This window comes from Capsicum annuum, chromosome 2, assembly GCF_002878395.1.
Source record: "Capsicum annuum cultivar UCD-10X-F1 chromosome 2, UCD10Xv1.1, whole genome shotgun sequence".
Classification (NCBI taxonomy): Eukaryota; Viridiplantae; Streptophyta; class Magnoliopsida; order Solanales; family Solanaceae; genus Capsicum; species Capsicum annuum.
This window is the reverse complement of record NC_061112.1, coordinates 128,405,610-128,425,288: the sequence shown is the minus strand read 5'-3', so window position 1 is coordinate 128,425,288 and position 19,679 is coordinate 128,405,610. Positions and strand designations below refer to the sequence as shown.

General features: G+C 35.5%; 1 protein-coding gene across 1 annotated transcript; it reads right to left on the bottom strand.

The window, feature by feature from the left end:
* Positions 1-17,920: 17,920 nt before the first annotated feature.
* Positions 17,921-18,832, bottom strand: LOC107858162 (ethylene-responsive transcription factor 1-like). The gene has a single exon (XM_016702873.1). The coding sequence runs from the start codon at positions 18,830-18,832 to the stop codon at positions 17,921-17,923; it is 912 nt and encodes a 303-aa protein (XP_016558359.1).
* Positions 18,833-19,679: the final 847 nt, after the last annotated feature.

Sequence of the window (19,679 nt, the reverse complement as noted above, 5' to 3'; positions counted from 1 at the left end):
ATAAAAGAATTAATACTCGTTCTAAATTTTCAACCAACAAGAAAAATATGTAAAATGATTTAAAGAAGCATATACCAACCAGGGAATTTGAAGCTAATTAATAGGAAATGAATTAACATTAATCAACAATTAATGATCCGAATTAACCATTAAGCACTCGAACAATTAACATAAAAATGCATAATTTGAAATTAATCAGTAGGCCCTTACTATAATCACACATTACGACAAGAGTTATATATTATAACAAGTTGCCAGTGGCGATCACCCAGAAAACTCATGTATATGCTCATAACAGTTTCATGGATTCAAGAGAAGACTTGAGGAAAATTTAACGATCAGTATAACCTTTGGAAAGGAAAATTTCGGGACTCAATCTTTAATCTTTTCACTCTGCGGGGGGTTTAACACGATGTGAGCACGACTCGATTCCAAGGTATATCAAACTAAATTCGCCATAATGTGCAGTCGAATAAAATACAAATCAGATTAATGACAATAAACCATCAACACAAGCCTTGTAGGTTAACCATATGAGATATGAGATATATCATACGTATACGTCTATTACTTGTATTTACGAGAATGCACAAGATGATTTTCAAGCTTTAATTAAGAAAAGATCGATGTTTATTAATTAATACTCATAGAACAGTGAATCATTAATTGAAAAGAAAGCAGTCTTTCACAAAAAAAAAAAAACAAGCAAACCCAAGAATCTGTCATTTACACCAATCAATTACTTGCTCCAAAGGAATGCAGATGGTGGAATACTAATTAAAGAAGAAAACATCTTTTGCAGCTTCAAACAACATTATCAATTGACTAAACCTATTTGAGCTAATACAGCGTAACGACGTCGAGAAAAAAAAAACGGCTAAGAGAGCCTTCACTACTCGAAAACTTATAATTCTTGAAGCATTCTACTGCATAGAAATCCTATGGCCTATTGAGGCTTCAACATCGAACAATTCCCAGCAAACAACAACATTATTATGATAAAATCATAAAGAAAAAGATGAAGAAAAAAGAAAACAATAGCAAAATTAAAACAAAAAGAGGTGTTTACCTCTCTTGGAGCAGCAAAACGAGATGAAGAACTAGCTATGGAGAATCATGACCACCAAAAAATTTCTTCACAGTTGACTCGGAGCTCTAATTTAGCTGATGAACCTCCGAATACAAAACAGAATTCCCACTAGGCCACGGAACTTTCTACAAGAGCTTCTTTCTTCCCTCTTCTCAACCAAAAATCTCCCTAAAATTCTTAACCTGAGAATTTCCCAACCTCCGTAGAAACAAGAAAATTTTCCTCTCTTTTGAGACGAAAAATTTTCGACCCCCAGAATTTTCAACCTGAATTTTCCAACCCAAAATTTTCGAACCCCAAATTCCAATCCCCCTCCTTGCTCTTAAGACCCCCCTTTTATAGAGAATCAAGTAGGGTTCCCTTTCAAGGCTTCAACGATGTGGTAAAAAAAATTAAAATTCGGGGTCCTTTTGGGATTTACCCATTGAGATATTTTTGAATTTCAAACTGTAATCCCCTACAGCTAGGTTTCATCCACGATTCCTATCATTTTTGGACTCTTTCGGGAAAATAATGAATTCGTGGACCAATAAAATTCGGGCAAAACAGATTGTACCTCGTAGCCAATAAAGATCCTCCATATGTGTACGAAATCAAATAATTTCATCCAAAAATTAGGGGATCAAACCGTTGGGGGAGACAACTCATCACATTCTGGAAACTTCTTTGCTTTTCGCATGAATTTGAACAGGATGGGCATGGGTTTTGTGGGATATGGGTCGCCATTGACGGATCTGGGTTGAAATCGTTGTATTTTTGTCATTTGTGTTGTTGTTCGCATTGAATGTGGCTGTTGTTTGTTTTTGGTGAGCTATAAGCAACTTTTGCTTATTGAAGGAGAAAGGATTAAATGGTGTGGACGGGTCGAGATCTGTTGGGCCTAGTGGGTGCAGGCTTTAATTGCTTATTATTTGGGCTGGTTTGGTTATTGGGGAATTGGCCAATTCTATTTAGGTTTTGGCCAAATTGAAATCAATTGGCCAATTGCATCGCAATTGTGGCCATTTCGATTTTGATTATGGCCCAACCTAATAGATTGGCTAAATGAAATTAAAATTCCAAAATGAATTAATACCTCATTTAACCCCGATCTTCTTGATTCGATAAAATCAAACACATATTTATTCAGATAAATTATTTTTAAGAATAAAAATATATTTAAATCAAGACTTTAATTATTATATTTATTTTAAGATGAACCTTGATTAAAATTCGATATTTCGTAAAATAAACATTTAAGTAATCAAATTGTATAATATCACATAATTGAACACGATAATATATAATTGCTACTTAAAGTGACAAAATCACGTACAAATATACTTTTCTAAACTCTTATTCGGATGAAATAAATATTTCAATTTTATTAAAAATTGAAGAAACTCAGGATTAAATTTAGCCGTGGAGGGCAAAAATTAGGTGTCAACACTTATAATAGGACTTTTCTTCATCACTGCTAGCTTCAATAATAGCAGTTGGCTTTTCAGAGTAAAGTGCAACATCAAAATCTAAAACCCCAAGATGGAATTTGATCTGTTCGCACCAATTTGAAAAGTTAAGTCCGTTAAAAGTCGTAACAGAGGCAGAGCCTGAATGAAGGGCAAGTGCTGCAAGTAGAACATGCTCATTTGTTAATACTTTGATTTACGAGTTTAAACACATTGTCAAATTCAGAATTAATTTACTTAAATGTATATTGATGTTCTCCTTTTGGGCGAAACTTCAAAATACAACTTTAAACATAATGATGATTAAAAAAATGTATTTAACACAAATCGGTAATATTTAATGCATCAATTAATAATATTTATTATCTTTGGATAAATAAATTAAACTAACGTTACATCAAAATTATCTCTTTAATATTTATTGGTTATACGAACAAACAATCAACCTTTGGGTGATCCACAAATGTCTTATAACTAAAATTTTAATTTACCCATAATTGGTACATCATTTATAAGCATCAAAATTAATGGGTAATTAATTTAAATTTTAATCTTTATTTTTGAATTATTTTCATAAAAATTCGACCACTTTGATGATTAATGAATCTTTATATATATAATTCCAAGTCACATTAATAAACAATACATTTTATTATTGAATACGAAATTAACAAAGACAAACCTAATAAAGGTTATGCTTTATTTTATTAAACAATGAGTAGTCCGTAAATTGAAATCTGTGAATGAAATATTTTTGTCATGTTTTACCAGTCTTCAGTAGCGTTAGTGACATGGCTACCCACCTATAGCAGTCCATGGACTACACGTCATGCTCAAGTCTCTGTAATACTAACAACTACTATGGCTATTAGCATCATGTGATAAAAGCATGCTATACAACTATGAAATTGCCACAGAGATATAATATAATATAATATCCCAAATCTATGGAGGGCCAACAGTTAAGCATTCTTAATCTACTGCAATATTCAGTCCCATAAATTAAGTATTTCATTCTTTAGGAATTAACAATGCGTCATGGAATTTTAATTATTATCACCGTACTGACAATTATGCTTTTCAATGAATTCAATTCCAATAAGCAAACTACTACAAACAATTAAATCATAAGGATTTGATTAAAACATACACTATTCAGTTTCTTTATAGACCCATAAATCATAATTTATCAAAATTTCATTATTCTGGTAATTGTGAAATTCCTAACAAACCTAATTAGGGTTCAAACAATTAGAAGAAACATTAATTTTGATGGAAAATTACTAGTTCTTAAACCTTGCGCTCTGATACACATGTAAGCATAAAACAGATTATATAAACTTAAACAATCTTATACATAAACAATCCTATCCATAATCCTTTGTATTATTCAGGAACGTTGAACTTAATGATTTTCACATCCACATAATAACATTAATTCAATAAAGAATTACTTACCTGAATTCTCCATGGTTTTAATAACATTAATTCAATAAAGAATTACTTACCTGAATTCTCCATGGTTTTAGCGGAAGCAAAAGCGTGATAGCAGAAACACTGAATTGTTTCTCTCTCTTTACCTTACTTTCAGAATAATTGTGATGGAGCTTATTTTACTTTTGGCAGAGAGAGAACCCTTTTTATAATGGGAATAGTCAATTATGTTTTCACGTTCCATCAACGTGATTGGTGGATAATCATTATCCTACTAGGAATCAGTAATTGTGGATACAATCCTACTAGGAGTCAGTAATTATCCTACTAGGTAACTTTCCATATAGATCAAGGATTTAACTTATTCAATTATTATTAAACCAATAAATAAATTAATTATGTGGGTCATAGAAATTTACCGCACTTTCACTTGCTCCCTAATGGTGCAAGTTGGAGCTCAGTGTCGACATCCTCAGCAGTGCCATTGTCAGCGTCGCCATCGCTGCTGGGGAAATCAACAGTTGCTTTCTGAAAGGTGGCCGGGTTAGGAAATAGCACTCCTCCTCTTGTCAAAAGCTCCACATAGTACTTATCACGATCTGTCGGCTGAAAAGGCGCATCACCTACGTTAACCGTTGGAAAACGAGGAACCTGAGGATTGATCTGATTTGGTTCCCCAATCCTCAATACATCGCGGCCTGCTTTGGACGAGGAGGCGATATCTCTGTTGTTTTCCGGTAGGATATCATTGAAATTATTCCTGTCACCATATATATCACTGACATAACTGCGATCCTAGGATTAAGCTCATCTTCGGCCTTTCCAGTGTTATCGTCATGTGGGAAAATTAAGTTTGGCTCCAGGGCCTTTAAGCCGCTTTGCTGCTGCATGCATCATAAACCTCAGCAGCTTCCTTTTTCGTATCATATGTCCCGAGCCAAATACTTTTCTTCTGTCCGGGTTTTATGATCTCAGCGCCATACTTAATTCCATTCACCCGTCGCCTCTTTCTTACACCCTTATAACACACCTCATTGGGGGTACTGCCACTGCAGCATTGCTATTTTGTATCTCTGCCATCTCAAAAATAAAAAATAAACAGAAGAAATTTTACTCTTTTTGGTATATAGAGAGAAGAATGAGTGAGTGAAGAAAAGTGAAGTGGGGTAGTGGATTTATATAACGGGGGGATTTGTTTGATCATTGAGTTGTTTTGATGATTAAATAATTGGTTGCCTGATTATGAAAATAAGTTAAGTGTCCAACGTGGAAAAGAAAAAGTTTAATGAGTTGCCTTCTAAATTCATTTCTATTCTTAGGAACACACCATTATTTTAGGATGATAATTTTTTTGTAATTTTCTTGCTAATTAAACACTAAAAGAATAGGTAATAAATTTACTTATTTTTCAAAATAATTTTGTTTCTTTATTCGTATGAAGCACATTTTTAGTTGGCTGTATTTTCATGTTTTATTCTATAAATGAAAAGTGATGCATACACAATTGTATTAATAACTTTTCCAACTAAATGTGAAAAGAATAAATTTCAATAATGAAGTTATAAATTTACTATTTTCTAGGTTTCATACAAATATTTTAGCATGATATTTTTTCTTCTTTTAGAAAAAGCTAAAAAATTTTCCTTTGGGCTTCTTATCCTTTCTTCTTTTATTTTATTTTTACTCTATTTCTAAAAATGTAACGTCCCTTTCCATCGTTATGAGTAAGTCTAGTGTACGAAATTTGTATTAAGTTTTTTTTTGAATCAGGAGTTAGAAATTTCAGGTTAGGCTAGTCTTGGATGAAATTCGAGTATAGTATGGTCTGGAAAAATCTGAGAATGAATTAGTAAGGTTTTTTAATTTGAGGTATTTTTATGTTAGTCAAGATGATAAGAAATCCATAGGGTCTTTCGAAAGTGAATTTAGGTGAGTAGAACTCCCGATATCGAACTTGATATAAAGAGGTTAGTTTGAAAAGTCGAAATCGAAGGGTGCGTTACGAAAAAGGCAAAACTGGGAGCAATCCCAAGTTTCTGTCTGGCCTAACCCGCTATAGCAAGTGGAAGGCTGCTACCACTTGTTAATTCATTTGGTTGATTATGTGTTATATTGATGTTTTCAGACGACAATCAGGCCGAGGTAGAGTATTTCGGAGCTTGGATTGAGTTAGGTGATTGTTTAGTGTAGTTGAAACCCAATTTGACTTATGTGTGCATGTTAATTGTTCCTTCGTATACTTATTATAATGCATGTTCAAAGAAAGTAAATGGTTAATTTATATCCTAAGTGTTAGTCATATGTAATGAGGTTATATTAAAAGTTTGTTGGCAATGATTTTACAGCTGTGATTGTTGTTGTCATTATGGTCGTGATTGTTATGATACTTAGCTTGTTGATAACTGTGGGATGTACCAATGTTCGGATATCTTCACGAAATTTATATTATTATTGTGAAATATATCAATATAAGGTCATCTTTACAGGATTGGTGATATAAGGTCGACCAACACTAGATGTTTGAAACTTTATGATACATGGAGACAAGAGCTCGTTCCCTATAGGTCATAGCTAGTGGGAGACCATAAAGAACTTTAGCATGTGTGTACAAGGTATAGGTGAGTGTGACAATTTCTTAAGTGAACTGAATTTATGTGTTGACTTGTTATATTTGGTTCCTTGAGTGAACCGAGTTTATATGTTGACTTGTTGTATTTGATTCCTTGAGTGAACCAGATTTATGTGACGGATTGTTACATTTAATTCCTTGAGTGGACCGAACTTATGTGTTACTTGTTATAATTGATTTCTTGAGTGAACTGAAAATTATGATTATTAACATGATTGTTGTTGGAATGGATTCTTGAGTGGTTTGGGTTAAATTACAATTGATTGGCATAACTCTTCAATAGTCTGTTTACTTATGTTTGGGTTAAGATTCTTGATCTTGACTTGAGTAGTTGTCCATTTTGACTTGTGCTTGACTGAATTCTATAGTATTGTTGAACAGGGCTAAGTGTCATAATGTAATGACCCTTCAGGTCATTTTCCATATTTATGCTTATATTCATCGTTTGAGCTTCTCTATTGCTGTCCCAAGTCATTTATGACTTGCTGGGACCGACGGTTCGGTTACCGGGCAGTTCGTTTGATTTTTAGAGCCAATTCTCTATTTAGAAGTTTTTACTGGTTTCAAATGGTCACCGAGTGAAAACTTCAGCGAAATGATCCCGTATGCAAATTCTGACTATGCCAGCAGATTCAAAATATCAATTTTAGTTTAGGTAGACCTTTGGTTTGGGTCCCAATGCACCCGAGCTCATTTCGACCCATTGATCGAAAAGTTAAAAATTTGAATGAATAGGTGTGGGACCCACTTTTTTTATTAAAATGATCTCGAATGAAAGTTTTGTTAATTCCAATGAATTTGAAATGTGGTTTACACTCAAATTTCACTATTGGATCATATATTTTAGCTTCCGAATGAGTTTTGAGGATCAAAAATAAGTTTTTGACTTTGCTGATGGCCCAGACAGCGACTGCGGATCTCCAAAGCTGGTATGGGTATTTAAGCATCCTATAGCCGCGTTTTTCACCATTTTTGATTCATTTTTGAGAGCCTAAAACTCTAAATGGGTATGATAACTCAAAATTGAGTCTTGTGGGTGTCTAGGGAGCTTCGTAAATATCTTTCATCATGATTATCATCCGAATTAAGGTAAGATTTTATTACTTTATTGGTGAATTTCTTAGTTCTTGACCCAAAATCTCAATTTAGCTTTGAGCTTGATTTAGCCCTAAATTTGGTTTGTTTTCACCAATTCATTGAGGGTTATGATTCCTTGGTGATGTATGAGCATTGGGTTGACCTCGAAAACGCGATTCCGTATGTGGGACCCACTTGAGATTTTTGGTGTTGTTTTTGGATCCAAAGTACAATAGTGCAATATGGGTATCGTTAGACTAATATTGATGAGTAAATTATATTTTTGATAGTATGATGGTATTTTGGGGATTGTGAAGTGAAGACGAGCATGTGGTGCTTGAAGTGTGATTTTGCGGTTTAGCCTTGAGGTAGGCTTCTGTCTACTCTTCTTCACGGATGATGTATGATATATATTGCGTGTGAATGTGAATGTTAAGATTGATATTGGATAGAATGACTTAGTAATGATTATACATATAAGTTTGGGGATTAGATGGGGGTTTTGACCCGTAGGTTGAATTACTTAACACCCTTGTAGAATCCTATTGCCTTCTCCCTAGTTTAAGTAAATTTTTAGCATAGATATGATATAATGATATGCTTGAAATATGATTTTAGAATTTGAAGCATGATTTGTATATTTAGCCTTATTGGGCTAGTGTGATAGTTTTGGAACCGTAAGTTTGGTAGAGTTGACTTGAGTACCCTTGTTTCTAGTCGAAGTTACTATCTTAGGCTTTAATATGGCTTGCTTGATATCTAGAAGATGAACTTGATACCTTAGCCTAATTATGAAAATTATGGATTAGAAGTGGGATCGTTCGAGCCACTTAGGCCTAAACTTATGTTAAGTCTTGTGGACTTAGTTGCGGATGTTAGACATAGATGAGGCTAGTAAACCTTAGAATAAGGTTATTTCATAACTTGGTAACTTGTATTGATGTTTCAAGATTGTGGCTATTTCGTTGTGGTTATGATACTACATGTGGAAGTGATATTGGGCATTTAGAGGTGATATTCATCCTAGATACATTATGTGGCCTATAGAGATGCTATTTTCTCTTAGACTTGATATTTGGCCTATAGAGTTGCTATTTTTTTTAGTCATGATTGTTGGACCTATAGAGATGATGGTCCTTTTGGATATGTAAATTGGCCTAGAGAAGCGATATTCCTCGTTGTTTTGATGTATGACCTATTGATATATGATATCCTGTAGACAATTACACGTCTAGCTATAGTATGCCTCCTAGATGTGAGATGTCTCTAGTGTGAGAGATGATAACATGCTTATTTATTTATTTATTTATTTATTTATTCTGCCTCCTATATGTGAGATGCCTTCTATATGTGAGATGATTAGAGGTATGCTACGACTTATACATATGATTACTGATATGAGTTCCGAAAATATATATGGGCCTAAGGCCATGATTATGATGTTGTGATTATTCCGAATAAATTAATGGGCCAAGGGTCGTGTTATAGTACTGATTAAATATCCAAGAAGTGTTTATAGTTGTGAATGGTGTGATTGCGATTTATGAATATGAATATGTATATGTTTGTATACACATCTCTCCGGTATAGGACGGAGGAAGATGCAGCATGATGCTTATTATTCCACTGACTGAATACTGGTGATGACAGGCATATGTTTGGTACGTTCATGATTATTTACCATTTTAAATAATGTGATTATAGGTGAAATATGATCTTATGGTTGTTCTTCTTGTTAGACGGTTAAGCTATGTGGTAACTAGTTGTCTATTAGCTGAGTATTACACTTGATGGCAAGGAAGCTAATGTATTAGTTAATGAATTTTGCTTAGTTGGAACATGGTAGCTAACGATGGTCAGTTAATGAATGATGTCATTTAATAAAAGATGGTTAGGCGACAAGTAGTAATGTGTTGTCTAGTAATGATTAACAAAAATAGGATGAATAGTTGATAATAATGAATGGTGGATAAATGACGGTTTTGGTCTAATGATGAACCTAGACTAGATGTTAGGTGTTGACTATTAAATGAATAGTGGTTAGTTGTTATCCTGTGAACAAGGATAATGTTTAGGCTAATAACGAGAGGTTATGTGATGACTAGCAAACTAGCGGTTTAATAATAATAAGTGCTGGTTAGCTAATAACGAGTAGTTGGGATGTATTGATAAGATAGACATCTTTACGGTTATGAGTATATCGGCTTGTGTCTGTGCACCTATTATATGCCTATATTTATGTGTCGAGATTTATGATGATACATTAGTACTCGGCAAGGACGGAGGATATTGTGATGACATATACTGATACCTGACAAGGCCGGAGGATATTATAATGATATTGATACCCGGTTCAAGTCCTTAGGATACTATTGAGATGATATTGATTCCCGGCAAGGTCGGACGATATTATGATGATATTGATACCCAGTTCGAGTCCGGAGGATACTATTGAGATGATATTGATTTCCGGCAAAGTTGAAGGATATTATGATGATATTGATACCCGATTCGAGTTCGGAGGATACTATTGAGATAATACTGATTCCCGGCAAAGCCGGAGGATATTATGATGATATTGATACCCGGTTCAAGTCCAAAGAATACTATTGAGATGATATTAATTCCCGGCAAGGCCGGAGATTGATTATGATGATGATGGTCCTGATGAGGACAGTTAATATGAGTTGTGATATTGATGGTATACTTTGCATTCATTCCCGCATGTGCATCGCCTATCATCAGTATGCACCTATGTCTATCAGCCGGTATGGGACAGTTGTATAGATATGGGTGAAGAATATGCCTTGTGTTATTATATGTTAATTGAACCTTCCCAGTCTGGGGCGGTGGGGGTAAGGAGTAGCCGATTATTTATGATGTTATTGATATTATTATTATTATCATTGTTATGATCATTATTATGGCTAGTCTATGACAGATTGATCATGGATCCGGTATTGGGATTGAGGTATGTCTTCGACCTTTGCTATCTTATGATTACATTACTATGCACGATTATTCTATGTCTAGCCATATGGATTAGAAATCCTGAGTATGTTGGTATTGAATTATGGTAGTATTATAATGAGGTTCTATGATGAGAACATGACGATCTAGGTTATGTTTGAGATGACCTCCTGTTTATATGTATTATATATATATATATATAGCTATATGAAGTCATGGTACTATCGGATATCCCTTTCTTTGTTGTTCATATTGTAGTCATTCCTTCGCCTTGTATATTACAATATATCTTTCTTTCGCTCTTTCTCTGTATATTGACATGGGATATATGGTATAGCTTTGGCATATATTGAATGTAGTTGGAATAATAGAGTTTACCTTGATACTTTCTTAGTCTTATTATGTTAGACTCTTGGACATGAATAGGATAATTGTCCCTTGTTATTCTCATTGGCTTATTACGTGATTTATGGACTCTTGGTTGTAGTTTCCATTCTGTTTATATGTTGTATATATCTACTTTATCTTTGGAACTCAATTGACAGTTGCCTACTGAGTACCATTTGTTTGGTACTCATACTATGCCTCCGCAGCCTGCAGATCATAGTACGAGTTATCACCGTTGAGGTGTGCATCGTGCGGAGTAGCCCTGATTTGGAGACTTAGAGTAAGCCCCTGACGTTCGGAGTATTACTTATCTCTCTCCTATGTATTAGACTAGCCTCTAAGTTGTATTCAGAGGTAAGTTGAATCAGTGTATTTCTTCTTGATATATCACTTTTGTACTCTTATTATGTTTAGAAGCTCTTGTACTGATACTACCAGGTTTTGAAGTTTATCTATGTATTGATCTTTATCTCATATATTCTGCATTCTTTTCCTCATGTTATTGAGTAGTCCGTTACTAGCCGTTCCGGACTACAAGTTGGCTTACCTACAGGTGGGTTATGGTAGGCGCCATCATGACCTGAAAAGTTGGGTCGTGACACATAAACTTGACGTAAAGCTACATATCTTATTTTGGGTTGGTCAATGACCCTACCAGTAATGCCACTGTTTCCTTGTAGTGATACTACAAGTACAATAACTTTCAGATTTGAGGGCGTTTAAACATTCTTTTATTTTTGCATTTATTATTTTTATAAAAATGTTCGATATTTTGTTTTAATTAATGGAAAATAATTATTCGTTGCCTTATGTTGACTAAGTGTTGGGTTTGATGGTTTTGGTAATTGGCTGCCTTACCAGAAATTTAATGCATGCGATATTAAACGGCAAAGGTCGACACTTTTACTAGCTCTCTAACAGTGTAAGGCTGAGCTAAGGACCACACTTTCACTGTTGCTGCCGTCGTTAGGGTCGCCATTGCTACTAAAGCTACTAAGAAAATCAAAGGTGGCCAGATTAGGAAATAGCACTCCCGCTCTTGTCAAAAGCTCCACATAGTACTTACACGGTCTGTTGGCTGAAAGGAGCATCAATTACATTAACCTCTAGAATGGAAGGAACCTGAGGATTTTGATTTGGTTCCCCACTCCTCAACACATCGTCTCCTGGTTGGCATCTGAATCCTCAATGCACCACTAATTGGTTTGGAATGAGGAACCTGAGGATTCTGACTTGGCTCCCAAATCTTCAGTGCACCACTGCCTGTTTTGGAACGAGAAACCTGAGGATTCTGACTTGGCTCCCGAATCCTCAGTGCGCCACCGCCTGCTCTGGAACAAGGAACTTAAGGATTCTGATATGGCTCTCAAATCCTTAATGACCGCCACTTTCTTTGGAAGAGGACATACTTTCGCTTGCTTCGGAAGATGATGCGATATCACTTACTTTAGAAGAAGACGCCATACCACTGCTTTTATTCAGAAGGATATCATTGGAATTATTTTTGTCACCATCATCACTCCTAGGATTAAGCTTATCAGGAACATTTTTAGCATTTTGAATGTTATTATTATCAGAAAAATTAAGTACGGCTCCAGGGCCGCGAAGCTGTTTTGCTGCTGCATCATAAGCATGAGCGACTTCCTTCGCCATATCGAATGTGCCGAGCCATACTCTCACACATGAATGCGACACTGAGAACCATGTATGCATAAAAAATGCACCTAGTTTAGGACTGTTAATGTCATCCAATAGCTCTGTGTCACGACCCAAACTAGGGCCTAGCCGTGACGGACATCCCGAACCAAGAAGTCCTGGGCGTCCTACTCTATCTGGTAATCATGCACAACATTCACATAATAAAGAAGATGAGGAAATATAATCTGATACGGAAACATGGTCATACTCTGGATTAAGTTTAACAATAAGGAATGAAATTCGAAAATCACTAACAACATCTGGAACAGTTTGTGAAATCTCTACTACATGAAAATCTGACAACTATCTAAAAATTGGGACAAGGCCCCTAGTAGACCAAAGCTGTAATAGATGATAAAATCTAAAAGGGGTATGCCTTCTGGAATAGAAAAGGCTCACCACTGCACAATCTGAATTATCTACTGCTTATTTGGACCCTAGACTGAGCCTCAGAACTTGAGAGGTAGGGGAGAGGGGTCAATACAGATGTACTAGTATGCAGAGCAAATCCAAAATAATCATTTATATTCAACATATATGAGAGAAATTTAAAGCAGTTCATAAACATATCATATAGTAAGAAATCACATGGGCATTTTAAAATACTCTGCAAAAACATATGAAATCTATGACACTCTTTGTCTTACTTCTGCGCTAGGTGGTGTACCCTACAATCTATAATCCTATGGGCTATATGGGATCTGCCATTAACTCGGCAGCCAAGCCCCTAACCCAAGTGTACCGCAAGGGTCGGAGTCTCTGAATCTACTACGCCACACGGCTGTCACCAACGTACAATAATAATCTACCTGTATCGGCAAATACGATTTCAGGCTAAGAGTTTCTTGAACTCATGCTTTATTCGGGTAACCACCTAACCCTCTTTATGCCCATTTTTAGTTCTTTAAACATGCATGCTCTGAAAACATACTTTGAAATCTTTAACTCTGTCATGGCATATACACATATATGGTATCGTCATATCATTGACTTGCAAGTCACATTCTCTGAGCCATTTATAGCAATTTATATCTCTATTTTCAAATCATGAAGTTCAGGACCACCATATCAACAATTCTTTCAAGAAACTCATGTAAAACCATGCAGTTAATTCTCTTTATCAATGATTCAATAAACAAAGGTGGTCATGTTAAAAGTCTTAATCTCATGAAATTCTTTCTCTTTAACATCATATAGTTATATGAAGAAACACCCTCTCAACAATTTGAAATCATATTCAAGTACAAGGACATTGAGAAAACATTTTTCAAATCATAAATACATGCATTTCAACTCTTTTCCAACAAAATCATAAGCTTTAATCCAATACAAGAGAGGGAGTTCATAATTTATGTTCTCAAACAATCTTAAATCTCAAATACCATACATATACGTATACATGTAAATCAATTTGGGGGATAGGACCACAAGGTCAAAACAATAGTAACATTAAAAGATTCGGAGTATGTAATTTAGAACATAGTTTCCAAAACCCCTTTGAAATTCATGCATAAAATCTTAAAAATCATGCTCTAATGGTTTTAAGCCCATGTAGTTTTTAGGATAAACCCAACGTACCTCTATTTAGGAAATTAAAGGATGATTCTTGGTGCCCACGGCTTGGGGATTCCAAAGCTTCAATCAATTTAAAAAATCCATGGTTGAATCTTGAGTTGTTTGAGTTTTCTTGTTTGAAACCCTAAGGAGTGTTCTAGATGGTTTTTGATGAAAATATCAATAATGAGTTCATTTGGGATTAAAATCCCGTGTTTAAGCTGATAAGAGGGTGGAAAATACCTAATGTACCCTTAATAAGACGGAATAAAAATATAACTGGGAGCCTAATTTTATGGGCCACCGCGATTGTTCACTGAAAATTGACGAATGGAATTCTTAGGGTCACCGCGACGCTGAGCCATCACGTTGTCCCACTGGTTGGGACCTGGAGCTTCAGTGTGACGCGCCACAATCGCGCTAGGCTACTGAAATTTGACAATTGCTACATAGACCCACTCCGCGACGCGCCAAGCACCAAAATGACAGTGTTTTACGACCAGGACTTAAATTATCCATAACTTCTTGCCCAGGTATGGGATTTGGGCAAATCTTATATCGACGGAAAGCTCATTCAATTTTCCACATGATAAAAGTCGAAATTAGAGAAATTACATATGGTTTAAACTTTACTCATTTTGGAAGCCAAAAATGAGACTAAGTCTCTTTGACACTATTCTAGTCATTTAACTCTAAGAGCATATAACCACGAGGTAACGCATGAACGATTTTTGCGGGGTGTTACATTATCTCCCTTGGGATCATTCGTCCCCGAATGATGACGTGGAACAAATACAAACACGATTTAAAGTATACTAAGGCCATAAAAGAATAAGACAAGGATTGTACCTTCCATTTCGTCATTCACCGGATCAAATAAGTTTGGGTATCTATCTCTCATGTCATTTTCTAATTCCCAAGTTGCTTCCTCAACTTTTTGATTTTTCTACAACACTTTGACCGAGGCTATTTCTTTGCTCCTCAGTTTCCTAACTTGGCGATCCAAGACTGCCACGGGCTCTTCTTCATAGGATAAGGAGTCTGTCACTTTGACCTCCTCTACAGGCAATACTAATGAATGGTCTCCAATATATTTCTTCAACATGGATACGTGAAATACCAGATGAACAGAACCCAAACTTGCAGGCAACTCTAACTCATACGCAACCCCACCTATCCTTCTCAAAATCTGGTATGGCCCTATATAGCGAGGACTCAGCTTACCTTTCTTCCCGAATAGCATAACTCCCTTCATAGGGGAGACTTTGAGAAACACCCAATCACCAACCTCAAACTCTAAGTCTCTTCTCCTAACATCGGCGTAGGATTAAGCTCATCTTTGGCTTTTCCAGAGTTATCATAATGGGGGAAATTAAATACGACTCCAGCCTCCAGGGCCTCTTTAAGCCGCTTTGCTGCTGTATCATAATCCTGAGCGGCTTTCTTCTCCGATCCGTATCATATGTTCCGAGCCAGATACTTCTCTTCTGTCCGGGTTTTGTGATCTCAGCGCCATACCTAATTCGATCTCCCTGTCGCCTCTTTCTTGCACCCTTATAACGCACCTCATTTGGGGGTATCGCCGCCGCAGCATTGCCATTTTCTATCTCTGCCATCTGGAAAATAAAAAATAAGCGAAAAGAATTTTACTCTTTAATGTATATAGTGAAGAATGAGTGAGTGAAGAAAAGTGAATACGGATGATGGATTTACATAGCGGTTTGGTCAATTGAGTTGTTTTGGTGATTAAATAATTAGTTGCTTGAAAATGAAAATAAGTGTCTAAATCAATGTCGAAAAGAAAAAGTTTAATGAGTTACCTTCTAAATACATTTCTATTTCTAAAAGCACATTTTTAGTTGGTTGTATTTTCATGTTTTAATCTATTAATGAAAAGTGGTTCATACACATTTGTATGAATAAGTTTCCCAGTTAATAAAATGTGAAAAGAATAAATTTCATTAGTGAAGTTCTAAATTTACTATTTGCTAGGTTTCATACAAATATTTTAGAATGATATTTTTTTTATTTTCCAAACAATAAAAACTAGATAACAAATTTATTTATTTTCCTAAAAAGAGTATTTTCTTTCTTCATACCAAACACACTGTTATATGGCCTCATTTCATGTTTTATTTTGATATATGAGAAATGATACATAGATATTGTATTTCTGTTTTTTTTGGTACTCCCAAAGTCGGCAGCCGTGAGACTAATCCTCCGTTCCTACGATCAGCACACTAAACGGTAGGTAACTGATCACAGAATTTTTTTCATTCACCAGAGGTGGGGATCGAACCCCCAACCTCTTGCTTAAGGGGTGAGGTGCTGAACCACCACACCAACCCCTGTGATTAAATATTGTATCTTCCATTATGTCATGAAATTACATGTCTTATTATCCTTTTCTATTTTAGGACGGTCCACACTCAACTCCCTCACATAAAGAAAAAGCTAAAATCTTTTTCATTTGAGCTTCTTATATTTTTCTTCTTTTATTTTATGTTTACCGTACTCTAAAAATGTAACGATCCTTTTCGTTGTTAGGGTAAGTCTAACGTGCAAAATTTGTATTAGGATTTTTCAGAATCGGAATTTAGAAATTTCCACCGCCAACTTTTGAAGATGACGCGATATCTGCCGGAAAACGAGGAACCTGAGGATTCTTACTTGGCCCGAGTCCTCGGTGCACCCCCCGCCAGCACAGGAAAGTGAGATGCAAAAGAGAGGTCAGATCAACAAATGATGCTATTTGTGCCAATTAGCCTGAATTGAATATTGCTAGTACTAGCTAGTGCCAATTCTGAATTACACCCTATATCTTGCGAGTTACATAGCACACAAATTCTTTGGACTTAAATCTTCATACCCTGGTGCATATGCATGAAGTATAACACTTGGAAAATATTTTGGAGTAGAGCTTGCAATATAACTCTTTCTCAACTTTTGACTAAATCTATATTGCTTGGTGCTATCGTACTATATGTTTAGTAGGATCGGTCCAAAGGCATCACATTCCTGGATTCACCATATTTATCTAAGGAATGATAGCAGGAAGTTTGCTATACTTGAACTGTATGTCTAACCAATTAAATAATGACAACGGATTCCTTATCCTGTAACACCCAGCTAATATGACAAATTAATTAATGTAGACGAAATTACTTAGGCAGCAGACATATTAATAAGAAGAAACAACTTTATTTAATTATATTTTTTCCGAAAAATGTGAACAAATGTTAAACTCGACCATCCTTTCACTTGCCGATGGAATAATGCAACCAAATAAAAAATCAGACAACAGGAGTTTGAAAAGGAGAAATTAAAGAGAGAAAAATGGTAAAACGAAGATGACCAAATTTCTGAACTTCTACATCTCTTTCTACAGGAGAAAAGATTACAACAATATGCTCTACATTTGCCAGGTATGCCAGTATATCATACATAACTTTTTTTCCTATTCCAAAAACATAAAAATCTAAAAAATGATTCAATCAGCAGGCGCTGCCGCCGCCTCTCCCTATTATTCCTGTTTTTAAATTTATGTAAACATAACAAGGAAACCAAACTATTTTTTAATAAATTAAAGAAAATGTAATGCATGGGATATTTTGATGACAAATGTGGGCACTTTCACTTGCTCCCTAGTGGTGCAAGTCGGAGCTCAGTGTAGACAGCAGTGGTGAATGGTGGCTGATTCTGGACCACTCTCTCAGTGCTGCCGACATGGTTATGGAAGTCACTAAGGTAATCCACAGTAACTTTTCGAAAGTTGGCCCGGCTGGGAAATAATATCCTTGCTCTTGTCAAAATCTCCATATAGAACTTATCAAGATATGTCGGCTGAAAAGGAGCATCACCTCCGTTAACCACCAGAAAACGAGGAACCTGAGGATTCTGATTTGGTTCCCTAGTCCTCAGCACATCGACACCTGCATTGGAAGACGACACGATATCCACTGAAAAATGAGGAGCTTGAGGATTCTGATTTTTCTCCTGGATCCTCAATGCACCGCTGTGTGCTTTGGCCTGAGGGTTCTGATTCATTGGCTCCCGAATCTTCAGTGCACCACCGCCTGCTTTGGAACGAGGAGCGTGAGGATTCTTAATGGGCTCCCGAACCCTCAATGCACTGCGGCTTGCTTTGGTAGTTGATGTGATATCGCCTGCTTTGGATGAGGATGCGGTACCGCTGCTCTCATCCGGAATGACATCATCGGAATTATTTTTATCACCTTCATTACTGACATCATTCCTAGGATTAAGCTCGTTGGAAGCATCTTTAGCTTTTTCAGTGATATCATCATGGGGAAAATTAAGTTTGGCTCCAGGGCCTTTAAGCCACCTTGCTGCTGTATCATAAACCTGAGCGGCTTTCTTCTCCGTATCATATGTCCCGAGCCAGATACTTCTCTTCTGTCCGGGTTTTATGATCTCAGCGCCATACTTAATTCCATTCACTCTTCGCCTCTTTCTTACACCCTGATAACGCACCGTATTTGGGGGTACTGCCACTGCAGCATTGTCATTTTCTATCTCTGCCATCTCAAAAATAAAAAATAAACTGAAGAAATTTTTTATATAGCGAAGAATGAGTGAAGAAAAGTGAAGTGGGACAGTGGATTTATATAGCGGGGGGATTTGTTTGGTCATTGAGCAGTTTTGATAATTAAATAATTAGCTGCCTGATTATGAAAATAAGTTAGTGCCCAAATCAACGTGGGAAAGAAAAGGTTTAATGATTACCTTCTAAATTCATTTCTATTCTTAGGATACACACAATTATTTTAGGATAATATTTTTTTTAATTTTCTTGCTAATTAAACACTAAAAGAATAGGTAATAAATTTACTTATTTTTCAAAATAAAATATTTTCGTTATTCGTATGAAGCACAGTTTTCGTTGGCTGTATTTTCATGTTTTTAATGGATAAATGAAAAGTGGTGCATACACATCTGTATAAATATGTTTCCCAATTAAATGTGAAAAGAATAAATTTCATTAACGAAATTCTAAGTTTACTATTTGCTAGGCTTCATACAAATTTTTTAGAATGATATTTTTTTATTTACTTTCCCAACAATAAAAACTAGGTAAAAATATTTATTTTCCTAAAAAGAGTATTTCCTTTTTTCATACCAAACACACTCTTAGGCCACATTTCATGTTTTATTTTGATTTATGGGAAATGATACATACACATTGTATCTTCCATTATGTCATGAAATTACATGTTTTATTATCCTTTTCTATTTTCCAACGGGCCACCCCCAACTCCCGCGCATAATTAAAAGAAAAATCTAAAATCTTTTTCCTTTGGGCTTTTTATTTTTTTTCTTCTTTTATTTTATTTTTACTCAACTCTAAAAATATAACGATCCTTTTCGTTAT